Source organism: Lontra canadensis, unplaced genomic scaffold (assembly GCF_010015895.1).
Source record: "Lontra canadensis isolate GAN:19392208 unplaced genomic scaffold, GSC_riverotter_1.0 scaffold17, whole genome shotgun sequence".
NCBI classification, from domain to species: domain Eukaryota; kingdom Metazoa; phylum Chordata; class Mammalia; order Carnivora; family Mustelidae; genus Lontra; species Lontra canadensis.
Genome location: NW_022631011.1, coordinates 18829095 through 18850314, shown reverse-complemented (window position 1 = coordinate 18850314; position 21220 = coordinate 18829095). Strand labels below are relative to the sequence as shown.

The window sequence follows — 21220 nt, the reverse complement described above, 5'->3', positions numbered from 1 at the left end:
CACTTAGAATTGATGAACAACAGGGCTCTGGAATCCTCAGGGAGCTCGAAAGGTGTAGAGACGTCACCTTGCCCATCCTAACCCACTGGGTGAACCCTCAAGGGACTGTGGTCAGGGATCAGCCGCAGCCTAACTCCCATGAGGAAGTCTGTCTCTCCACATCTAACTTCAATGCTCTCCAAGAACAAAATAACACCCTGAATGGGTTCACAATACCTAGCTCCACTTCTGGGACACACTGCAACTCATGACAAATGGCTGTCGTCATGTTCTAACTATAATTCCCCACTGGCTGCTTTGTATTTCCCGGAGTCTGCATCTTTCTTAATCATGGAATTATAAATTAATATTTTACCCACGTAAGTTGCTTAGGATGATGGTATTATACACTTGTTTTTAAAGTATTTTTAAAAGTATTATACTTTTTTTTATCTGCCCTTTCGTCCAATAAATTAGTCCTATAAATTACTGTATTGCTCTGGTCTCCTGTGACTCCTGCTGTATTTAAGTTAATTAATACTAAGTAATTATTATGTGCCCAGCGCACAATGTCCTTTAGAAAACATAAAAAGTCCATGCCTGGGAGACCCTTACAAGAAGAGAGTCTGGATATATATATAAGATCTCCAGAGTTTGGATGTAAGAAAGTATACGAGCAGGTACGGGGTAGGAACCAAATCTGTTTGAACGTGGGTCTGATGTCATTTGTTTATGTACCCATCCGTGCATTCTTTCACTCATGTCATAAACCTTCATGTGCTTCCTATGTGCCGGGGCTGAGCTAGTGGGACAGTCGCTGCTGGCCAGCTTCCCCAACAACTATTCCCAGCCCCTAGTCCTTGCTCATTTATTTCTCTGACTACAAAAGCTAAAAAAGAAAAACACCCCTTTCTCAGCCTCCTCTGCCTGTCAGGGAGGCTCAGTTCTAGCCACTGACCGATAAAGGGAAAGTCTACTGGGGAATCTTCTGACAAGGACAAAAATTTTGTGAGTTAAAAAGGCTTTTGGCCCATTTCCCTGCCTGGAATGAGGATGTGATGCCTGGAGCTGCGGCAGGCACCTTATGACCTAGAGGTGACAAGTGTGAGGCCAAAATATCAACACTGAAGATGGTAGAACAAAAAGACAGAGAGTCCTCGTCCCTGATGACACCACTGAGCAGACACCACTGTCAAAACCAAGGACCTCTGATTTCTTTTTTTTTTTTTTTAAGATTTTATTTATTTATTTGTCAGAAAGAGAGAGAGAGAAAGCACACAAGCAGGCAGAGAGGCGGGCAGAGGCAGAGAGAGAGGCAGGCTCCCCGCTGAGCAGAAGCCGGATGCGGGACTCTATCCCAGGACCCTGGGATCATGACCCAAGCCGAAGGCAGCGGCCTAACCCACTGAGCCACCCAGGCGCCCCGGACCTCTGATTTCTTATGTGAGAAAAAACCAAATCTCCTTTAGTTTAAGGCACTGCTGATTGGCTATTCCAACACCTGTAGCCAAAAGCATGTATAACTTATAATTGGTTACATAGAGCCAGACAGTGAAGACAAATAATTACAAATGCACATGTGTAACCACGGGGAGAATCGCAGGGTACAGGCAAACCTAAGCTGGACTAGGCAGGGATGGCTTAGTGATGAATACAATGAGCCCGGATAACAGATAAAAGGCCAGGAAAAGAGCATTCGGCAGAGAGAATGGTCTCTTTGAAGGGGGCAAGAACATGGCGTCCTTGTGGACCTAAGGAAATTCCTGTAGGGCATATGTGTAGGTAAGAGCTGGGTGGGTCGGGGGCTGCGGGTAGAGAACACGGGTTGGAGTATTCTGGGTCTTGTGGGCTCTGACAAGGATATGCTGCTTTGCTCCATAAAAAATGAATGGGATCGGGACGCCTGGGTGGCTCAGTTGGTTGGACGACTGCCTTCGGCTCAGGTCATGATCCTGGAGTCCCGGGATCGAGTCCCGCATCGGGCTCCCGGCTCCGCAGGGAGTCTGCTTCTCTCTCTGACCTTCTCCTTGCTCATGCTCTCTCTCACTGTCTCTCTCTCAAATAAATAAATAAAATCTTTAAAAAAAAAAATGAATGGGATGCCTCTGTAGAGTTATAAGCAGGAGCAAGTCATGATAACTCTACTTTTTTCAAAAAGTGTCCCTTGGTGAGGGATGGGGTGGGAGATGGCAGAGGAGGGGGAGAGGGAGAAGGGTGTGGCTATAAAAGGGCAATGGGAGGGATTCCTGCCATGATGGAAATGTTCTGTGCTTTGACTGTATCAAGGTCAACATCCTAGTTGTGCCGTTGTACTATCATTTTGCAAGTTGTTACTACTGGTGGGAACTGCATAACATAGGATCTACTATTTCTTCTTATAACTACATGAGAGTCTACAATGATCTTGAAATAAAAAGTCTAATGAGGAAATGTCTCCCGGTTTCAACATGGAGAGAAGATGCGAGGGGGAAACGGTGGGAGAGGGAAATCGATTAGGAAGCTACTCCAAGTTATCCAGAGAGCTGAGCTTTGGATAGGGAGGTGGGATGAGAATAAGGAACTGATTCGAGAAGTATCTGGAAAGTAGTACAGACTGGCTGGATGACGGATCGTGTTTGGGGGGTGAAGACGGGGACAAAGTGCAGAATGACTTCCAGGTTCCTGCTTAGAGCTGGCAGGCGGATTCTGACATGCCTTACAGAGATGGGACACAAAGCAAGGGAGCAGGTCTCACGGTGGCAGTGGGGTCGGGGGGCCGACATGGCCAGCTTATGACAGGGCAGCCTGAGGAGCCAATGAACTCTCCACACAGAGATTCTGAGTGGTCATTTGGAAATGCAGTCACTCTCAAACAGAACTAAAAGTGAAATGTCCTTCCTTCACCCCTTCCCCCAAGTCCACTGCATTCCTTCTAGGAACACAGAAGTGATAAGGAAAACACTGGCCCCCTGACTGTTGCCATATGACACTTTCAGCCCTTCCTTTTCTACTTTCTTCCTTGCTCTCCGACACGAGAAGCCTAGACCTGATTGGCGAACACCTGACATTCGAGGCGCCAGGTCTGATTACTGGCGGGGGCCACTGCTGAAGTCCGTCCCCCGTACAGCAGGTCCCCTCCTTCTCCTCCCTCCCCTCACGCCCTGTGTCCAGTGCAGAACTCAGCCCCACTTTATGTCTCCATTTGGGGCCAGAGCCTGCTTTCTAGAAGCAGTCCTGACTTTCTTCCCAGCTCTCTGCTCCACCTGCATCTGGTGTGAGGCCGGCACCTACCCCCGGCCAGATCTCTCTGCTTGTGTCTGAGCAGGTGTGTCCCCAGGCTTACACAGAGGGCTGCAGGTGGGAGACCTCCCTTTGGCCTCTGCATGAGATGCTCGCCAGTGAGTGAGGTGGCATGAAGGGAAGGCAGGAAAGAGGTTCAAAAGTTGGCACAGAAAGAAAAAAAAAAAAAAAGACACATTCAAAATTACCCCTGAAAACCCTCCAGGAAGGTGCCATCTGAGAAACAGACTCCCAATATGTTTTCCTTCCGGAATTGGACGAGATCAGCACTGATAAAGTAGCTTACTTTCGTAAGGAGCCGTGTTGCACAAACCAACTTCGTCTGTCTTTAAAGCCAGAATGGCACTCAGCACCGTCACAGGCTCACTCTGGGAGGCCCCTGGGCGCTGCCACTGGTGGGGGAGCCGCCACTGGTGGGGGAGCCATGGGGTCACGTGCTGCCTCAGGCTGATTTCACGGCTGCCGGAAGTGCCCACGCGCGCTAGCTGCGGTTCTGACTCTTTCTCTCCCATTTCCTCACCAAATATATACTTGGCAGGTGCCCCATGGCTCAAAATCCTGAAGGAGAGGATGGACGGAGGCCCTCCCGAGGCCCTACTATTTGGGATCTAATCTTCTGGATCTTTTTTGTGTATTTACGCACACATATTTTTTACATAAATACGAATATGGCTATGCATCTTTTGAAACTTAGTAGTTTCACTGAATGACAAAAATCTTGGCGATCCCCCCACCCACATCAGATAATAGAGCTATTGGTGAGTATGTGCCATTGCTGAACATTTTTTTTTAGTTGTATCAAGTTTCTGCTATTACAAATAATATGACCAAAATAAACATCACACATACATATATCTTTGCATATTTATGCAACTATTTCTAGAAAATAAACTAACAGACTCCAAACTGCTCAATCAAAGAGTATGTATGGTTGAAAACTTAAGAACTGTTGAACTGCCCTCCAAAAATGTTTATTCCCAACCACAATGTATATCCCCGACACTCTATATTAACAATTTTTTACATTTTTGCCAATCCGATAAATAAAAAGGGGTATCTCAATTTTTGTTTCTTTGAGTCTACAGAGATTAAATTATCTTTTCAAATGTTTGTAGGCAATTTCTATTTTTTTCTTTGGGAGATTTGTTTCTATCTAAAAATGTTCTCCATTGGATCGTCTATAGGTTTCTTATAGATTTTAGGAACCTCTCTTATTAATGATATTAGTCTTTTATTGTAAATATTTCTTGTAGTCTAACACATGTCTTTCATTTGTATGTGGTTTATTTATTATTTTTTATTTTTTCATATGTGGTGTCTTTAATTCAACTTTGTTTTTAAAGGCTATGTTCTGGGTATTAAGTCTTCCTTGGGTAGGCCCTCTCTGCCTCAAAATTATGCTTTCAGAAATTCTTTCATTTTTTCTGATATTTTTTACAGTTTTTTAATTTTTATGTTTATTTCTGGAGTATCTATGAATTTGACATGAGATATGGCTTTGGCTTTACACTTTTTCCAAATATCTCTGTGCAAACTATCTCAGTGCCAATTATTCATTATTCCTTTGTTTTCCCACTGATTGAATTACCACCTTTTCAATATACCAAATTTCTTTATACACACATCTGTCTCCAGACCCTGACATTTTTTAATTACTCTAGCTCTCTAGTATGTTCTGATGTCTGGTAGGATACATCTGCCACAGCCTGCCACGACCACCAATATTATCATCCATAATTATTTATTTAGCTATTCTTAAGCTCTGTTTCTTCTACGTACACTTTATAAATGGATCAAATTTCATTAAAAAAACCTTTGACTTAAATGGGTTTGTTCTGAATTTATCATCTGGGGACAGGTGACATCTTAACAATATGGAGGCTTCCCATCATAGAACACAGAACTTCCCTTTAGTATACAACTTCTCTTTTATATTTTATGTAGAGACCTGTACTTTTCTTAATCAGACTTTGCCCATTTCTTGTTAGGTTTGTTCCTAGGTATTACAAACTTTGTTGTTACTATGAGTGATATATCTTTCTATTACATCTTATGATTGGCTCTTGCTATTCTGTAGGAAAGCTATTGATTGTGATATATTGATCCTGAACACAGATGCCTTAATGAGTTCTTCATTAGTTCTAACAGTATACAGTTGATGCTTTAGGATCTACTTAAAGAATATTAACAGCTGCAAAAATAACATTTGTGTATATCTCCTTCTAATATTAACACTTTCTATTTGTTCTTCTTGTCTAACCTTTGTTACTAACTTCAAAGGGAATAATCTAAAATTTTACTGTCAAGTGTAATACTTGCTTTAAATAGCTGGGAGAATAAGTCTATTAAGCTAAGGAGGTCTCCTTGTATTTCCTACCTTACTAAGACTTAGCAGGAGTAAGCTTTGAATTTCATCAACTTATTTTCAATGTGCTCAAATAAATTATAATTCAGTCTTTAAATAAAATCAGTCCTCATCTGGTCACATAAAACGTTAAGGACCATATCCTCTATTTCAGGAAGACAGTGTAACCATGTCAGCGACCTCTGATGCCGTGAGAGTTGGTAATACGTTAAAAATGTAGAGCTTGAAATGTCTTGGGGGGAGCACATCAAAACAAATCACATATTTAATGCTATTGGTAATTTAACGTGAATCCCTCACCTTGAAATCATCAGGAATGAGGAGTTTTGATGTTCGTAGAAAATTCAAGATATATCTGAACATCTGTCCATCTCTGTCAATGAAATAATGCTGTTTGAGACTGTCCAAAACAATGGGTTCTGTACCATCAAAAAGTCTTCCGATTCTGTGATAGAAAAGAGGGAACAGTGAAAACAATTAGAAACAACTGGCCGCTAAAACTAAGCGCTATGGCTCTGTGTCACTGTCAAAGGCAGCAGTTTCAAAGATGGCGGTCAGGAAACATCACCTGGTACATAGTTACGCTTCTTGGAGAAGTACTGGTACTTGCTTGATAAATATTTCAGGACCAGACAATTCAAAATAGTCTCAGGCTTTTTCAAGCAAATCCCTTCATTCACTGTCTGGAACCTGTAAAGAAAATGTCCCTGACATGGTGATTATGGCTAAATGCTGTCACTGTGATGGACAACCCTTTCCCCTGGGTTACTTAAAACCAACTTCTCTGCTACTTTAAAAAAAAAAAAAATGTTATTGCTCCAAAGTGTCTTTTTAACAGATTCTACAGAGAAAGCAATTTAGTTTTTAAGAAATCTGTTTTCTGAGCTTTCCCCACCCATGAATCACAAACTTTCCAAAAATAAAGCAATGCCTATATGCTAACATCTATATTTAATTATAGAATGGAATCATTGAAAATATCACTTGTCTAAGAGAATATGTTTTTCCATTAACAATATACAGTCTAGTTTCTTAGGTCTCAGCAAAAACCATCTGTCACAGCCAGGCATCATTATAAAAAAATAAATACTTGACCACCCCCAAAATATGTTCTAGTACTGGAACACGAGTGGCTACGGGTCATTTTTAAAAACAGGAATCCACGATATGTTTTTCCCATTTATAGAGTTAACAGTTGAACAATGTACTACAGTTAAAGCATTCTGCTTTCATTCATTATCATTTATCCCTTTAAGGACAGCTGAACCTACATATTTCAGTATATATTCAGTTAATACAAAGCAGTCACATTGTACCATAAACAAGTAGACAGCCAGCTGACAACAAGTATCGTATATCAGAAAATAGAACTGACACACTAAAAATCACTTCCTTGACCAAAAGGTGCATTGCAATTTTCACTAACAGTGTAGGTGGGCAAATGGCTCCATTTTTTCATGAAAAGCTTTTTTGGAACTCATACAGTCTATCTCTGATTTGGAACATCATTTTATTGCTTTGAAGACAATTTTGAAATCACATGTTGAAATGTGACAGAGGTAATGGTAAATCGATACTTTTACCCCTCCTAAAATACAACAAACAAACCACAAATAGAGAAGCTGTTTTCCCTCCTTCTCCCAAAAGAAAAGCTTGGGAATTTCTTTCAATAAAATTTTTTCAAGGATAATTAGAAAACTCATGTCCTACCTGAAGGTAATAAGTGCAAAGAAGAGAGCAACTAATTATAGTCAGGTCATATTTCTTTTTTTGGCAGAGAGAGAGAAAGATCACAAGTAGGCAGAGAGGCAGGCAGAATGAGAGGGGGAAGCAAGCTCCCTGCTGAGCAGAGAGCCAGATGTGGGGCTTGATCCCAGGTCCCCGAGATCATGACAGTCAGGTCGTATTTCTAAAACTCAGTATTTTTCTCAGCTGATGTTTTTGTCCAACTTTCCATGAATGGAGGGTGATTCACAATTCCTTCCTTCCAGTTTTATCCAGGGTGTGGCTCCCAGCCGTCCTAGGACTCCTTCACCGCAAGCAACCTTGTCATTCATTTCCCATTAACACATCAATCAAACAGGCTACAGAAAGAAGCAGTGAAACTAAAACACACTCAGTCACTTATTTATAGTGTTTCCAGTACAGTTTGGTGTAGGATGGGAAAGAACGAGACTTGTTTGCTTATTACTAAGACATTTTACTCTTCATTGCTCACATGATAAACTTACAGTGGACAGGGGAAGAAAAGGGAGCTCTATTTACTAAGTGCTGTCCAGATAACATGTCCTATCCTCAGCACTTCACGGATGTAAAGGATCCATTATCCTCCTTTTAAAGATGAAGAAACAGGCTCAAAAGGACGAGTAACTTGCCCAACTAGTTAAGTAGCATTGGAGGATTTGTGCACAGTCTGTTTGATCTTAAAGGGGCCTCCCTACAACGAATGGAATGAAAAGAATTGCCACTATCGAAGGAAAGCTTCTGATCTAGAGTTTTTAGTTTCTATCTTCTGTTTAGCAAGAGCTTTGCAATGAAATCCAAGCGTGTCTATCGATTACTTCTGTGGCCTGTAATACAGGAGTACCGGTGACTGCAAGTCACTTTAGTCACGAGATGAAAAGCAAGTATTTTATTCTTAAATAAGTCCTATGCTTATTTTCTTAGAAGCTCAATTTCAAAATCTAGCCCTGGATGCACTCTGGTACAGCATGAGTGACTGGTGAATCTCTACGGAGTCAACAAGTAAGGGAGTGACTGAGTGGTGAGGGGAGTTTGGCTGGGCCCTTTCCTAGCTCTCATCTGGGGGAATGGACTTCTCTGTATCTCCGTTTCTCTTATAAAATGATGTCTTTCTGGGCGCCTGGGGGGGTCACTCTGCTAAGCCTCTGCCTTCCGCTCAGGTCATGATCCCTGCTTCCTGGGATGGAGCCCCACGTTGGGCTCCCTGCTCAGCGGCAAGCCCGCTTCAACACCCCCTCTCCCATCCCCACTCATGATCTCTCTCTCACAAATAAGTAAATAAAATCTTAAAAAAAATTGTTTCTTTTATAAAATTGCCCTTTTCCTCGGGGTTGATGAGAAAAAGCAAATGGGGTCATGACGAGCTCACAAACAGGGCAACAAGAGAAGGTGTCCCAAGCTCGCGAGCAAGGATTTCTGTGGAAGCACATCTCAGAAGACAGCAGGCACTAGGAACTATCTGGGCCTTGGTGTCTTGTGAAAGACCTCAGTGAGGTAGGAGGGACGTGCCATCTAAAAGGCTTTTAGGGGGGTGCCTGGGTGGCTCAGTGGGTTAAGGCCTATGCCCTTGGCCCAGGTCATGATCCCAGGGTCTTGGGATCGAGCCCTACATGGGGCTCTCTGCTCAGCAGGGAGCCTGCTTCCCCCTCCCCACCCCCTCTCTGCCTGCCTCTCTGCCTACTTGTGATCTCTGTCTGTCAGATAAATAAAATCTTAAAATAAAATAAAAGGCTTTTAGGGTGAAAAAGCCCCCAGTAAAACCCCACCTCTGGCAGATTCGGGAAACCGGGCCTCCTTGCGATAAGAAGCACCTTCGCAGCGCATGTGTCCAGAATGGGAGGCACAAGGGAAGAGCTGGAGGTAAGTCTGAGAGGAGGCCCAGCGAGGGCCTGGGAGGTGGCTGCCCTCCCGGGTGAGGCACTGGGGGAAAGCTGGGTCTCCAGTCAGAATCACTCAGGCTGAAAGAGGGAGGAAGCTAAGGAGAGAGGGCTGGTGACCACCCCACTGGTGAGGAGCCCCAGCGAGGTGCACAACCAGGCACGGGGCTGTGGACCCAGAACCTTCCTCACTCCCGGAACCTTCGTCTCCAGCTCGCGCCGGGCCCGGGAGGCTGTGCCTGGAGGACCAGGAAGGGAGAGGCCCCAAGATGGCAGCACTTCCCTTCCATTCGGGCCCAAGCCAAGTGGTCTGGGCGTGAGCTGAGAGGGAAAACGCTGTGGAGAGAAGGGCAAGGCTTGGGAAAGGAGAGTCCGCGGGCCTCGTCAAGGCACATTACCGTCGGAAGAGGGCCTCTCCGAGGAGGAGGAGGAGGCCTCATTATTTGAGACACCAAATGTCAGGAGTAGTAAAGGGCAATGTTAAGCTGCTGATTTTTTCTACTTTTTAAAAGGAAGCACGTTCTGAGCTGTGAAAACAATGTGGAAGGACAGGGCGGTGCCAGGGATCGTAAAATGGCGTCCTGGGGTCTGTCCTGAATGTGCCGTGGCAAAGTATTGTTTGGCTAAGCAAACAGGGAGGGAACATCGGCATGGGCTGTATTTCTTGTGGACATATGAATGGAGTTACAAATCACCCTGCAGTGATTTGTAAACTCTGATGCCTGAAAACTATGTGGAACTGATTACAGTTTACTAACCTTGGAGAACATTCCTGTTTTCCAACTGACCAAGACCAAGCTGGCTCCAAATGATGTATGGCCGCCTTGGTGTTGGTGTGTTGTTTTGTTTTTGACACTCACTGAACCAAATAGCAACGCTAAGAAAAACGTCCTTCCACGGTTGTAATTTTTTACATTTATTTTTTAACATTTTGGACAATTTCAAAGTTAGGCCAAAGCAGAGAAAATGATATAATAAACCCCCAGTTGTCCATCTAGCTTCAAAAGCTATCAACTCTTGGCCAAGCTTGTTTCACGGATACTTCTATTGCTCCCTCTCTCCTAGTTGAATTTTTATAGTAAACCCCAAACATCCTGTCATTTTATCTGTAAATATTTCATTAACTAATAAGATTATAAAGTTTCACTGAAAATGTGCATTAAAAGATACTGAAATATATTTCTCTGGCTTTTTAATATTAACACTGTTGATTATTGTTTATGGAACAAATAATGCAGGATCAAGTCTCCAAGGAAATTAAGCTCCTTCTTGTGGAAAGTTAAGTCTGGTTCCCCACTATGGCTCCCCCTCTCTCTGGTATTAAAGAATGGTCTTAAATGAAAAAGAGGATAGGGATAGGGCCCGATATACCTTAGTGTGACTCTGTCATCAAGAATTTATTTTTTCTTGTGCATTCATTCATAGGATCTGGTTTCTTTAATTTACTGTGACTCAGTTCTTTAAGAATTTCCCTTTATTGTGCAGTCATTCAACCATTTATTCTACTCATATTCACTGGCTTGATCATGAGAAATACAGGGAACGCAGTGGTGAATAAACCACACATTCCTTGCTTTCGTGGAATTTTCCAGTCTGTGGAATTTCCCAGTCTTGGGAACACAGATCAAGTGCAGTGTGTCACTGGGTACGTAGAGTGGGTTATGGGAGTACATAGGGGGTGCACCCAACTCAACTTTGGGGAGGCATGGGAGAAGGAGAAAGTTCAGTGGAGACCTGAAGGACAAGCAGAAGTTGGCAGGTGCCAGGGCGGCAGGTGAGGTCAGGTAAGAAAGGAGAGGGACAGGAAAGATAGAAAGTCTTGAAGCTAGAAGAAACCTGGCATGTGATTACTCCCCACTGGGGCACAGTCAGGCCACCTGAAAAATGAGGCTTGAGCAACAGAGTCAGATCATGAAAAGTTGCATAAGCCACGTCAAGAAGTCTGGATTCAGTTTCAAGGCCGATGGGCGCTGATGTCAGGCTATGCTCTCCAGTCATGTTAAGGAAAAGAGCAATTTAGAAGTGAGACTGAATGAAACACCAATCTGAAATCACATCTCAAAGATGCAGTTTGTGGCTTATCCACATCCTTTCTCCTCTGCCTTGCTTTTGACTGTGTTATCTGCATACAGCAATGGTTCTTAACCCTGGTGGCACACGGATTCACCAAGGGGCTTTTAAAAAATAATGCCAGATAATCTGATGTAATTACCGCTTAGGGTTGGGGCCTAGGCATCTCCCCGAATAAGTCTGATGAACAGCTGAACTGAGAACCAGTGTGAAGGAGGATGAGCATAGACTAAAGAAGAACGAGTCAACATCATGGACTTGAGAGGTTTTCAGTTAGTCATTCAGTCGCTTTGAACTGTCACAGCACCTCTTCTGAAATTGCCAACCACACTTGTAGAAGTCAAAGATCTCCAGGATGACCTAGATCAACGAACGTACCATTTTACAAATGGAGAAATGGAGTCCCAAACACGTAATGCTCAAGGATGCACAGCTGGCTAGACACAGAGCTGGCTCTGAACCCACCATACTGTCCCTGGGGTAATGGGCAGAGGTCACGTTCAAGCCCATGGAGGCCAACTGCTTTAATGCTAGTTACTATTTATTGAATTGTATTATGCGCCAAAGAGTGAGCTGGCTGTTTTATGGGCTTGATCTCATTTGGTTTTACAATGATCCTATGAGGTGGCCATATTATTCTCATTTCACAGATGAGGAATCTGAAGCCGAGAATGGTTGTCACTTGACTTAAGTTACAACCTGGGTCTGATTCAAAAGCCTCTGTCCTTGACCAGTAATTTACAATGCCTTTTCATGAGCAATTTCCAACAAAGAAAACGACAACAACTTTCCTTGAGGAATACATAATTTTCATAGTTCACTGGAGTTTGCTAATGTTGAATGTTATCCCACGAAAATTTGATGATTATCAACTTTATAGACACACTATCTATTTAATAGCTGTGAAACAAAAAGTTGAGACTCAGGGGATGATTGCAGGTGTACTGAGTAGGTTCCCTAAACTCAATTGAACCCATTCAAAACACTCCGAGACTTTATAGGTTACTTCCAAACTGTTGGTACAAGGTGAAGGGGCATAAAATGGGATGGAGAAGTGAGCATTCTTAGGACCATGAAAATTTCTGGGGAGAGGAATGACACATGAGGTTCCAACTCCATTTACCTTGCTGCTCTTGTGTTCCCTTATGTGCTATGACCCTACTTTTAATTCTGACACAGCCCTCTGGGATTTGTCACTTTACAGCTAAGGAAAGGTTTCCAACGCTTCCAAGCCTCCACACACCCCATCCTCTTCCTGCTGCCTGGTGAATACCCATGTGACATCAAGCACCATGGCGTGTAATATGACAATGGGCCCTGTTTTACCAGAGGCAAGAGGGTTAATCCTTTCTGTTCTCCAGAGCCAGAATGCACATGGTGATCATACAGTGAGGGAGGCAGTAGGAGAAATCTGCAGTGGCCCAGGGCTGAGAACCAAGTGCCACAGACAGACCAAGGGGTAAAGCTGGTGAGAAAAGGGCAGGAGAGAGGTGGTTGGGCTATCACCCGCTTAGCTTCCCTTTGCCAAGAAACGCCTTTTCTCCACTCCTGGGCTTCCAAGCCATGGAAAATATGGTTTGGACTCAAAGAAAAGATCTCATTTAGTTTCTGGTCCAGATTTATTTTGCTGGGGAAGAGATTCAGAGGCAACTGACAAATTACCCCTTTTAGCATCTGGGAGATATTTTTAAATTATAAAAGTAAGACCCACTCAATGTTGAAAATTGAAAAAGTGTAGAGTAGAGGACACAGAAGCAGCAGGACAGGAAAACAATCTGCCATTAGTCCCCCCATTAGGCCATTACTTTTAAAAAATCCCATCTGAAGAGTGTTTTTCTTCGAATAATTTTGTTTTCAGAAGCACTTGGACCTTCATACTTTATGTCTACTGTTCCAAGTTGGTCTGTTATGTTAGTAAGTGATGTCTACTGGTCCAAGTTACATTCCCAACCAAGTTTCTGTCCTAATACTTGAGACGTGAGAAAGATAGCAAATGGGATACAGAGCTGGGTGAAGGTGCGTGTGTTTGTGCCCGCACAATCTTGAGGGTGTGGGGGTGTGTCTGCACGTGAGAGGTGTGTGGACAGCTGTCACTGCAGGAAAACCAGACTCAGGACAGCAGACATGGAGAGAGGAGGCAGCTCTGCAACCAGTGGGGCGCCTCTTCCCCTTTTCTGCTGTGATGGGAAAGGAGGGAAATGGTGGAAGGAGACGTGCTAAATTGATACCTGAAATTTAGACCCTTGGAAATTCAATATTATAGTCTCTCCATAATAAAAATGTTTTTCTTTTAAAAAAAGGCGGGGGGAGGGCGTGATGCTGGGTATGATTATAATGTTTAAAAAGAAATAAATCACCAGTCCACTTACTGTTTTAGAAGCCTGAATTATCATCAACAGTGTTTAATATGTTTCAAGTTGTTGTAACAGGACAATTCTAGGAAGAGTTCTTTATAGTTCCCACACGTGGGAAATTCCCTCTGTATTTCATGAACACAGATACAAATTAATTCAGAGCTTGTTATAGAAATGGACAGAAGTAATTTAAGAGAAGGGGGAAAATACCTTCTTGGTAAGAACAAACAAAACAAATTGTGTCTACTTATGGGGAAGTCATGTTTCCAGTACTGTTCCCTGAGGCAGCATCATTTTCTTAAATGATACATAGAACTGAAGAAACCAGGGGGAAAAGGAAAGGCAAGTCTAAAATATGAGAAGAACTATGAGAGCAAAACAACTGGAACTCGGCATTTTGGAGAACCGATCACTGCTGGGACTACTGACGGCTGAGGGGGAGTTCAGGGCCACTCAGGGGCCTGCTAATCCCCTAGGAATCTCATGAGTGCCCCAGCTAGGACTCTGACTAGAACCATTTTTTTTTTTAATTCAGAGAGTTACATTAACTGTTAACTTTGAAAAATGTATTATTACAATTAATATGATTTTTTTTAAACCACCAGAATTTATGTTAAGTAGGCTTTTTCTTTCTGCATTTACTGAGTGCCAATCGTGTTCCTGGTGCTCTGCCAGGCCTTTCCAAATGAGCATGATGAAGTCCCATTGGGACTCAAGGACGGACAGAGGGGGACCTAGCTAGCCCAGGGCAGGCAGGGAAGGCTTCCTGCAGAAGGCAATGTCTGTGCAGGGTTGTAGGGATTAGGAAGTATAAGGAGATGGGCACAGGGGCTCAGAAAAGGGATTTCAGGCAAGAAGGAACATGGTGGTGGGAATACTGCAAGTGCAGAGCAGCTCTCTCAAAGTGCGGAACTCGGGGAGCATGTAAGGGCACCGTTATTCCCAAGAGCTTGAGCATGGTGCTTTCTGGAGTGTCTTAGGAGCCCCCAGCACATTCAGCCCGAAAACTCACAGACCTGGGTTTGAATCCTGACTCTATCATCTTTCAGACCAAATCAATGAATTTTGATTTCCTCATCTGAGAAACGGGATACTACTTAGCCTGAAGAACTCTTAGGCGAATAAATGGATGTCCAATAAGAACGTTTCATGAGAGTTCATTCTATGCAGGTCATAGTACTGAGTGCTCACAACACGCCTGTGAGGGGGACACTACAGCCCCATTTTGTGGGGTTGCCGTGGCCAGCTTCTCAGCCCTAAGGCCGGAACTGACACTCCGGCAGCTGGACTGTGGACCCCAGCTCGGAGCCGCTCCCTGACCGCCCGGCGCTCGCTCTGCTCCTTGGCAGAGCACTGAGCCTGCCTGGCACGGGCTCAGGAGATGCTGACAGATTTTCGTCCTTTGGCGATGGTGGGCTATGCCAAGACAGAATTCTGACTGTATATAAAATCCTGTTATGCATCTGGAATTGAAAGAAAACCTTCACAGTCACGTGGTCCTATTCTCTGGTTTGAGCAAATGCCTGCTTTAAAAATGATTTCTAGAGCTATTTTTCTAAGATCAGTCCAGGATCAGATCATCGTATCCTCCCCTGGGAGCCCACTTGGGTATTTTGGGCTCTAGCAGTTCCTGTTTAGGTTCGCTGTTGCTTTTTATTTGGGCAGGCATGCACGCGTGCACAGGTGCACACGAGCCTGCCCCATCGCCCACCCCGCCCTCCTCCCAACAGTCTGTTCTATATTGGGAGGGATTTTTGACACTCCTTTTTTCTCTTGATTTGAAACTCTAGAATATGTTTTCCATTCTACAATAATAATTACTCTTCAGAGAAAAAAAGTTATAATAGCTAACATTTTTTGGGCCTGTTAGACACAATGTTAAAAACTGGGGTACCTGGGTGGCTCAGTGGGTTAAGCCTCTGCCTTCTGCTCAGATCATGATCTCAGGGCCCTAGGATCAAGCCCCGAATCGGGCTCTCTGCTCACCAGGGAGCCTGCTTCACCCTCTCTCTCTGACTGCCTTTCTGCCTGCTTGTGATTTCTCTCTCTGTCAAACAAATAAATAAATAAAATCTTTAAAACAACAACAGCTTTACAGATTGTTGGAGTCACACCTCACAACTCCATAAAGTAGTATTTTGATTCAACTGATGGAGAAACGGAGGCCAGAGCCATCAGATAACTTGCCAAGGGGCACTGAGCTCTGCAGGCTCTTTTCCCTGTGGAGTGAAGGCCAGCCCATATGCTCCGTGCTGTCCCCAGCCCTCAGTGGCTGTCTGTCCCAGAACATTCTGCCCCCCTTCCCCTTCCCGCTCTGGCCCCTCCGGCCAGCCTTCATGCACCTTGCAGTGCCATTCCTGTTTCTAGTTTCTTGTTACACAAACAAACTTTTCCCAATGTGTTCCCACTGATTTTAATCCCTTTTTTGAGTGACTGTGCTCCTGGGCTTCTGAATATTAGCAGACTTCACGACTGACCGAGGGCTCTCCTATGTGAGGACACGGGTCCTGATTCGTCTGGTTACCAGGCTCGTAAGGAAGAGTGGACTCAGCCCCGCCCCCTGGGATTGTGGTCTGGGTGAAGGGCGGGGGGTTGGCGGCCACTCTCTCCGGGGCACTTTGAGATTGTCAGCAACAACAGCCTGTGGAAGGGAACCTGTCCCCATCTCCTCTGCTGTTTTACTGTCCCAGACTTTGGGAGCTGGCTCACAACACATCATCGTAGTCACTTCAAATAAAAGCGCTGTATTCATTATATGCCACTAGGAGAGGACTATGGTGAAGCCAGCTGTTTCTATTTTCAACTTGACAATTTTTGCCTGCTTGTCATGGGGGCCAGCAAAAAGGCAGTGTACAATGAAGTACTTCAATATTTTGCTGAGTACCCGTAAGTGAAAAACCAGAGACTTAACATGGTGCTTAACAGAAACAGAAAGAACGAAAAAAAAATACAATTTACCTAAAAATGAGGTAAATGGCTTTTTCAAAACTGAACAGAAGATGTACAGAAGAAAGTGAATGAATCTACCTAGAGTCCTCTGTAACACCCTCACCTTGCTTCTACACACACACACACACACACACACACACACACACCCAGTGCTGACATCATTCAAAAGTCTTACAACAGCAACAGAGAACAGTTCAAGTGCTCAAGAGTAAGGAGGTGGTTGGATGAATGAAAATTACTGAATTTCTCCATCCTTGCCTCACTTCAGAGGGACTAGGAAGTTTGAAAGCATGTTCAGAAACTAGGCTTTCACAGACAAAGCCAAAGGGAGGAGATCTAGCCCCAGGACCGCAAGCTACCCCTCTATAGAAGGAAAGCAAGTTGCAAATTGGGCAAGAGTCCCATTTACACAGCTTCAAAAGTAGATCAACATTGTAAAGAACATGTAAGACGTCCATACTGCCATTTTTTTTTTTTGTTAATTCCAACACTCCAACCAACTGTTGGTCCTCAAATCATGTGGACAATGTGTCTGGTGGACCTTTTATTCTGAGAAGATTAAGATTCTGAAATTATGTCACAAGAGTATTTAAATAATCACCATCAAAATGACATATGAAAAATACTAAGTTTCTATCCGCTCATGATTCAAAGACAACATTCTTGGGTGTGTGTGGTTGGGAAACAGGGAACACAGAGCTGACAGCATCCTGCCTTCGGCTATGCCACGGTCAACAATGCGCTGTTGTAGGTGTGCGTCTTGTGTAACCATCTCCGCCCTGCTGCGGTTTATCACAGTGCAAGAATTTACCCCTGGGCCCCAAGCCGGTCCATACACACCTCAGCAGTAGGTGTTAGCCGTCTGAATTTCTCCCTGCCCCTTCCAACAAAACTCAGAACCAAGCCCTAACCTGCAAAACTTTAAAGAAGTGAATGTTTTGGCTAATAACAAGAATTTCTTCTTTCTTCTCTTCCTTTTCAGATGATCATTAAGCACAAGGTGACAAGTTACAGTCATCAGTGGACGCCACTGCTTCTCTTACTTGCTGCTCCATTTCAAAGTCCTTCGGGCAAAGCACACTGAAGCCAGAGCTCATTTGACTAGGAAGTGCTTTTGCGAAGTTCTGAAATGTACATAAAGGATTACAAATGGGTTCTTTAAGAGCCCCACAGAAGGTGCACTTGGAATATAAACTGTACTGTCACTGTTTGGTGTTTGTAACCAGCCCAGACACGTAGCCATGGTGAAGACCAGAGCTTCATCCATATTCAACGTGGTTCTCTAGGTTCACTTGGTTGTTTCAACCTTTATTCCAGTCTGTTTAATGTGTGCTACAATGTTCTCGAATCCTACCCTCCGTGCCGTCTTGTTCCTTCTGCAATGTCTTGTCAAAAGGGTGACACGCTGATAAAGAACCTTCCTTAGGGTCCCTCAGATTACGGATCAGCGGGATACACTCAAAAGATCCTTCTTCTCTGCCTTGCTATTGACTGTTCTCACTGCTTTGAGAGTGAGGAGTTTTCATTTTTTTAGGTAAGCTCTCAAGCCCTCAGGGCCTCCTAAACTGTTTCTTAAAAAAAAAAATCAATTTTCGGAGGGATGGCAGCAGCCTTGACAAGTCTAATGAAGCTGGGCAGGAGTTCTGGAACACATCGGGCTCAGAGCACGAAAGCAAGTCCGGGCGCGCTCAGATCCACCTCCGGGTGACGAAGCCCTTGGCTTGGCAAGGTTCGCCGCGGTCTGAAAGCAGTGCTTACTGGAATGCACAGTCGTAATTTATCTTCTGAATATGGGAACACAGTAAGAAAAACAGCGCAGAAGTAGAAATAATCGTTACCACTGAAAAAGATCAGCGGCAATGTCATTACTAAGCAAACTGACACATGGCATTTATGTAGCAGCAGGAAGCCATTACCCAGTGACAGCGTCATTTCCACCGACACTGGATCTTGATGGGATTCAGATGGCCCAGCAAATAGCTGATATCACTCCGGGACAGAGACACCGATTTTTTTTTTTTTCTTTAACAATTTCTTCTGCGGGGTGCCCTGGGTGGCTCAGTCTTTAAGCGTCTGCCTTCGGCTCAGGTCATGATCCCAGGGTCCTGGGATCAAGCCCCACATCAGGCTCCCCATACTGCAGTAAGCCTGCTTCTCCCTCTCCCACTCCCCTTGCTTGTGTTCCCTCTCTCTGTCAAATAAATAAAATCTTAAAAAAAAAGATTTCTTTTGCAAATGGGATCGCCACCAGATTGGAGCTTCTGGGTGCCTGCCTTCGGAATATGAATACATAACATACATACAGCTGTGAGACTACAGCTCATTTCTCAACCCCTCTACCTCTCCCACTTTGTTCCTTCTTTTTCCAGGACCAACTGTTTTTGGGAACCAAATTTTTTTTTTTTAAAGATTTGATTTTTTTTGAGAGGGACAGAGAGAGACAAGCAGACCCCCCACTGAGCACAGAGCCCAACACGGGGCTTGATCCCAGGACCCCAAGATCATGACCTCAGCCGAAGTCAGACACTTAACCGACTGAGCCACCCAGGTGCCCCCAACTGTTCTACTTTCTATCTCTAGGCATCCTGAGAATAATCTTTCCGAGGAAGAATATGAATAATCAATCTAGTTGAAGACATAAATCCTGCATTTTTGCTGAAAAGAAATGGCATTTTAATGGGTTACTTCCATAATGATAATAGAACAAATGGTCTGGCAGATATAGTGAACCGGATTTTTCTATGAACATACCTCGGCTTTCAGAGAGGGCATCTGTGTGCTCAGTGGGCCCATCAGGAATCCCTCAGTGTGACTTTCTGAGGTTTACTATTATTTTTTGGGGGGGGTATTTATTTTTATAAAAAAAAGATTTTATTTGATAGAGAGAGCCACAGCGAGAGAGGGAACACGAGCAGGGGGAGTGGGAGAGGGTGAAGCAGGCTTCCCATCGAGCAGGGAGCCCGACCCAGGGCTCCATCCCAGGACCCTGGGATCATAACCTAAGCCAAAGGCAGACATTGAATGGCTAAGCCACCCAGGTGCCTCTTTTTTTGGCTTTACTATTATTTTTTAAATTCTCAAAATTCAAATGCCAATTACAATGTCATGTGTTTGGGTTTTCTGAATGATAAATGGTTCTGTTTGGAATTTAAGGTGGAGGGGAACGTTTATTTTCTGCATTGCCTTAATACAGAAGACTCCCCCAACTTGAGAATAATTTTCATTGTTTTACTGCAGCCGTGAACACACATGGCATGGACACCTCACGATGTCTTCCCTTCTGATACAAAGAGATTTCACATCTCTTTTTAGAGTGGATCATGGTGGCCTGGGAAGAGGCTAGCCACAATTACATGGCAGAGAGGAGAATAACACTGTGGGGTGTAATACTGCCGCCCACACAACTCTCACCATGACCAAAATGCAGTTCAATCTTTTGGAAATTTGCCTAAAATGTTTCAGTGTTGGTCCTCGTTTGCGATAAAGTAGTTCTCAAAGGAAGCACTCCGCCAGAATCGGTTATGCGGCTGACAGAAGCTACACTTGGTTTTGTTTTGAAGAAACTACACGATTTGAGAAGCCAAAGTCACATGAGATCCACGAGCTGTGTTGTGTGAAATAACACTGTCAATTCTAAGTTCTTTTAATGGAATTGTCCTTAAGACACAGTAAAGGGAAGTATATTTTTCACATATTAACTTTGTGAAAGATTACCAGAATCTTCTATGAATTACCTACAAATTAACTTTTTAAACAAGTAAACAGAACATAGAGTTTATTATTATAAAGTACTTTCTTGTATGATGAGGAGCAACATGAAAATACAATAAAAAAACACAGAGTAAAAATGACCTTGGCATTGTTCAATGACACTCTTCATTATGATACATCAAAAGGAGTCCCGTCAGTACTATTGTCCCAAGTGACAGGAATCATGCCAGAATCAGACAGAAAAGTCTCACTTTAACGACCAGTCTCTTGTCACGCCACCACGCACCCACCCTCCTGGGGATGTTGGCACGTTTCTCTCCTACACCCTCCTCTGCAGACCTGTTCCCAAACTCTGAGCATCAGGTGGATGGCCTGATGCTGATGGAGACCAGAGACTAGCCTCGGATCCTGACCTGCTGGTCACGCCAATGGTGGGTGGGGCCCAGGGAGCTTTTGACTCTGGCGGAGGAAAACGTTCAGAAGACAGGTGCCCCCCCTCCGTTCATCTGGTTCACTGGTATCTCGGTTGTTGCCTGGTTGATTTATTCCCTTGTCTTGACTCCTTCCCTTCGGGTAACTAGACTAGGAAATTCCTTTCTGGGCTCTGCCTCGAAGAAAAAAGCAGGTACTTCTTTGCCGCTCCGATCGGATGAGGCCTACCATTAGGTCCTCAACGTTAACCTAGCACCTAAAGAACTAGGTGAAGGCCACCTTAAGAAACAAGTGGCTTGAACTTATTGTGGATGACCAGCCTTCTTGGCTCACGACCACCTTTAGAACATAGTTCCAGAAGGTGGTAAGGAGGACTATGTGGCTGGCCATGAGAAACGTAAGAATATTCCATGCCCTGCTCCAGACCAATGAAACCAGAATCTTGGCGGGGAGGGCCAGGT

The 21220-nt window shown here is 44.1% G+C and overlaps 1 protein-coding gene across 4 annotated transcripts in view; it reads right to left on the bottom strand.

Annotated features, from left to right (window-relative positions):
* KCTD1 (potassium channel tetramerization domain containing 1) overlaps positions 1-21220 on the bottom strand; it is a 176793-nt gene that overhangs the window by 15020 nt on the left and 140553 nt on the right. For all 4 annotated transcript variants that reach the window (XM_032859718.1, XM_032859719.1, XM_032859717.1 and 1 more), the window contains exon 3: positions 5924-6068. In XM_032859718.1, coding sequence (XP_032715609.1) covers positions 5924-6068 — 145 coding nt within the window. The remainder of the gene's footprint in view (positions 1-5923; positions 6069-21220) is intronic.